General features: G+C 37.2%; 1 protein-coding gene across 1 annotated transcript in view; it reads right to left on the reverse strand.

Annotated features, from left to right (window-relative positions):
• The window catches only part of LOC117121258 (three prime repair exonuclease 2-like), an 18,849-nt gene extending 14,556 nt beyond the window's left edge, over window positions 1-4,293 (reverse strand). Inside the window, exon 1 of the mRNA XM_033266395.1 lies at window positions 3,911-4,293. Within this exon, the coding sequence (XP_033122286.1) occupies window positions 3,911-4,214 (304 nt within the window). The 5' untranslated portion in view covers window positions 4,215-4,293. The remainder of the gene's footprint in view (window positions 1-3,910) is intronic.
• Between the last annotated feature and the right edge of the window lie 405 nt (window positions 4,294-4,698).

Below are 4,698 nucleotides of genomic sequence, written 5' to 3' on the forward strand. Positions count from 1 at the left end.
AAACACGATCGCGTCCGACGACCGCGCTAGGTAGGACGCCATGAAGCTCTTCCCGACGTTCCCTCTCGGTTCGTGATACCAGAAGACTGCGCGCGGGTCAGGCTGCTTCGCCAGCTCGTCCGTCAGTCATTGTTGCCAATGTCTCAGTACCACGTCGCAAAATCTGTCTGGCCGTTCTTCGGAGTCCACTTCGCCGTATGTTATCGATGGATCTGACATGACTAATTAATTTTTTAAAATATTTTTACAAATCTCTGACGTATATATATATATTTCATTCACCTGTTCTTTGCTCTCAAATTATTGGTAGAGAATAAAATATTTTGTAATTGCTGTGGCAAGACGTAAGAGAAAGAAAATATGAAAACACACCTCTTTCAATCTAACACAAATGAATAGAAACAGACAAATTGTTACTTTTTCAATCAAGTTTTATTTGCAATATTCAGTAACGCTTCAATTCCATATTCATTCTTTTTTTTTTCTAAATTTCTAAACACCGTAACTGTCGCAGACGCAGGGAAAAATCTGGGTTCCTTTTCTCGGCACTGGTTTGAAGCCTCGTTCCCGATACTGGGCGATCACCTCGTCTTCCCTCTGGCTGACTTTCCACCGGTACCGAGGCACGTCGTTCCCAAACTCTCGTCGAAGTCTAAGCTCCGATCCATCGGAAAGCATGCGCTTCCAAGCTTTTCTCCGTTCCACGCGAGATGGTTCCGGCTTCAGCAACTTCGGCTCTTCTTCGACGAACCTCAAATTACCCTTGTTTGCTGCACTGCTTACCTCGGGGTCTTCAAAACCATCTTTGCAACTTCTTTTCCTGTACGGGTTCTTGCATGAGTGTTAGGGTAGACTGCCTCCGTTCATCTCTGCGAACTGACGAATGTTAATCTTTGGAAAGTTTTCGTCGGCCTTTCGATCAAAGTACACGATGCTCTCGCGATCGGTCATGTCCTTAAAAATGGTCTTTTCTATAACTTTTTTCATTAAAGATTCGTCAAGCCTTACTTTGAAATGCTGGCACGCCTTTTCCAGCGAATTCAAAACCAACAAGTTCACATCGAAAAAACTGTCGTCCGACGAAAGGATCGACGAGCATCCGACGAGGTGGCCGAGGTCGTTGGTCTTGAAGGTACAGGCTTCGGTCAGAAATGCCTCTTCCAAATCGTTTGAAGCTTGAACGCGTATGCGATTGTTTTTGCAAGCGTCGTCGTCCTCATTCAACGCCTTAATGCATAACTCCGATATCTCCAGGTGTCTCCACCGCGGGAGCAAGGCGCTGAGATGAACCATGAACACGCGTTCGACCGACGTCGAGAGCACCAGGTCGCACTTGTCGCCATCCTTCATCGAAGAAATCGGAAAGGGCATGCCCTCTCTGGAACCGTCCCAAAATCTGCACGTCAGAACTCTCACCGCGTTAGCAGCCTCCTTCGAAGGGAAACCGACTTTGACCGTTCCGTTATCCTGGCACCTGCCGTTCTCGCAAGCTCTGAGCGTACGTTTTCTGAGGAACCTCAACCTCGTCTCGTAAAAATCGAGATTGATGTCAACGACGTAATCGGTGCCGTTCTTCATTCCTTCTTCTCTCACGTATCGAACGTCCGCCCGCGGGTCATCTCTGCCTTTCCAGTACGCGTGCCTGGGGTGAGCACGAAGGAGAGAGAGAAACTTATGCAAAAATCAGTTACTTACTTTTGTCATGGTGGGGCAGTATTATACAACCAGACGAAATTAAGATGGATCCTATTGCAGACAGATTATTAGATGATATTATTGATATATTATTCCAAGATGATTTGATAGGAAACATACAGTTTGAAATGGCAGTCGAAGACGCAAATCGGGCTATTCAAGGTAATACAGTATTTACTTATTTAATTTTTACACTTTTTTCCTATTAATCTTTACACACCCATAATATTTTTCTTAACTTTATACATAAAAAATTGTAATTGTTACATATAAAAATTTATGATAGGTGTATTGATATTATTTTATTTTTTTTACTCAACAGACCAAACTGAAAATTCTAGTAATAGTAAGGTCTTTGCTGATTTTTTCCCCTTAAGTTTTTCCCCTGTCTCTTATACACATCTAGATGTGTATAAGAGACAGTCTCAGTACCACGTCGCAAAATCTGTCTGGCCGTTTTTTACTCTACAGAACAAAACTCGATTGAAGGTAAGGTATTTACTGATTATTTAATTTTCACCTAGCTTAATTTTTTCCTTATTAATCTTCACACACCCATAATAATGTTTTGTTAATGCTTATGCATCAACTATTGTAATTATTTGCTTTTTAAAATTTCTTTTTTGTTACAAACATAATTTTTTTTCTTTTCATTTGTTGGGTTTGAATAAATTAAGCGTTAAATTATCAAACTTTGTTTACAATTTGAAATATATTTTTTCATTTTTTAATACGCATACAGAAATCCAAAGCGAAGGATTAAATGTGCCAATTGAGGGTAAGGCCTTGACTCGTTGTTATTGATGCTATTGGAAAGTTCTCAATAATAATAACTGAGATATATATATATATATATAGTTTTTAAATATATTTTTAATTTTTTTTTATTTTTTTAAATTTTTTAAATTTTTAAATTTTTATTTTTTTTTCTCAAAATGTTCAACTTATACATCAAATATTGTAATTATTTGCTTTTTAAAATTTCTTTTTTGTTACAAACATAATTTTTATTTCTTCTCATTTGTGGGTTTTGAATAAATTAAGCGTTAAATTATCAAACTTTGTTTATAATTTGAAATATATTTTTTTCATTTTTTTATACGCATACAGAAAACCAAAGCGAAGGATTAAATGTGCCAATTGAGGGTAAGGGCTTGACTCGTTATTATTGATGCTATTGGAAAGTTCTCAATAATAATAACTGAGATATATATATATTTTTTACATTTTTTTATTTTTTTTTTTCAAAATGTCCAACTCAATGAGCTCAATCACCAAGCGCATAGAGGCTTTTTCGCATGATGCGCTCTACAAATCTAACTATTATTATTATATTCAATTTAATTGTGAAAATTTTTTTTATTTTACAGATAACCTGAAGACCCTTAAAATAATGTTACCAAAAACAATATATATTAACGATATAATAAAAATGGGAATTACAAAAATTAATTTGAGGGTAAGGACTTGACTCGTTATTAGTTGATGCTATTGCAAAGTTTTCAATAATAATAACTGAGATATATATATATATATATTTCATTTAATAGTGAACATTTTTTATTTTATTTTACAGATGACCTAAAACTGATTACTTCTGAAGAACAAGTTCAATATACAAAAAATGGAAATTAACAACAATTAATTTATTTTAAATGCTTATATATATATACATTTAAGAAAATCTTTTATGTTAATTCTGAATCAAAATAAAATTGGTACAAAAATGAATTTGAATTGCGTTGTTTTGCAATCATTTTTTACATGTCGACAACGCGAGACTTGTTCTTTTACCTTGCTTAGCAATCTCACCGACTGCAACTATTTATAATTTTTGAATAAAAATAATTAAATTTGCCATTCGAAAAAAATGATAAAAAAAACAAGTCTCGCCTAAAAAAAAAGACTATTCGAAGAAATGCCACGTTTCCATTAATCTGAAATTGTATGCACACAAAAACAAAGAGAGAAAGAGAAAAAACAATTACCACATTCTAGATCTTTTTCGGGATGTAATATGGCTGAACGTCCGTCCACCTCGTTGCGTGCTCATCCATCCACCGGCACACTGCGTTTCCTCGGTTGAGCACAAGTTTGAGTAAAGTGATCACGTCCGATTCAGCACCGTGAACGTTTCTGGGTTTCACTCCGAAAGTCCGGACGAACATCTTCTGCAGAGCGTACGACCTCCTCGGCCTCTTCCACGCTTGCCAATCTGCACCCTCCAGTTCCCGAAAAGCCAACAGGGAATCGCAACACAGCAGGTCGGAAGGTAGAGAACGTCCGAGACGATCGAATTCCGTCCGGAGCAGCTTGAAGTCGAATTCGTATCCGTTGTGAGCGACCAGATACACTGGTTTTGCCTGTCTGCCGAGGAAGGCGCATATCGACTCGCAAACCTGGACGTGGAAAGGTAGCTTGTCGTTATTCAACATAAGAGCATTGTGGAGACCAGTCAGATTCGAAGCGATCGGGGAGATTTCCTTGTTGGGATACACGCACAGCGTCAGTTTGTCCATCACCCTCGGCGCGGTGTCCGAGCTCTCGACGCTGGACCTGTGTACGGCGATCAGGCACAGTTCGGTGACCTTGGGTCTGTCTTCGGCGTGCAGAGCCGACGTTTTCAGGTCGAAGAAAACGAAGGACTTGATGATCGGATGCGACGGTTGTACGTGACCGAGCATCATTTCTTTCTTGAAGGCAACGTTGAATCTAAAACAAAGATAAGAATAAATATTTGTTTTTAAATCAAATAACCTTTCTTGATGTCAAACAAATTAAAATTAATGCAATATGTTTATAATTAAAGGTGGCTGACCTTACTGTTTGTCTCTTATACACATCTTATATATATATATATTTTACATTTTTTTAAATTTTACCTATAAAAATATAAATAATTTAGATTTTTTTTTACTCTACAGAACAAAACTCGATTGAAGGTAAGGTATTTACTGATTATTTAATTTTCACCTAGCTTATTTTTTTCCTTATTAATCTTCA

This window comes from Anneissia japonica, unplaced genomic scaffold, assembly GCF_011630105.1.
Source record: "Anneissia japonica isolate Jap-2015-1 unplaced genomic scaffold, ASM1163010v1 scaffold288003_len116008_cov116, whole genome shotgun sequence".
NCBI lineage: Eukaryota > Metazoa > Echinodermata > Crinoidea > Comatulida > Comatulidae > Anneissia > Anneissia japonica.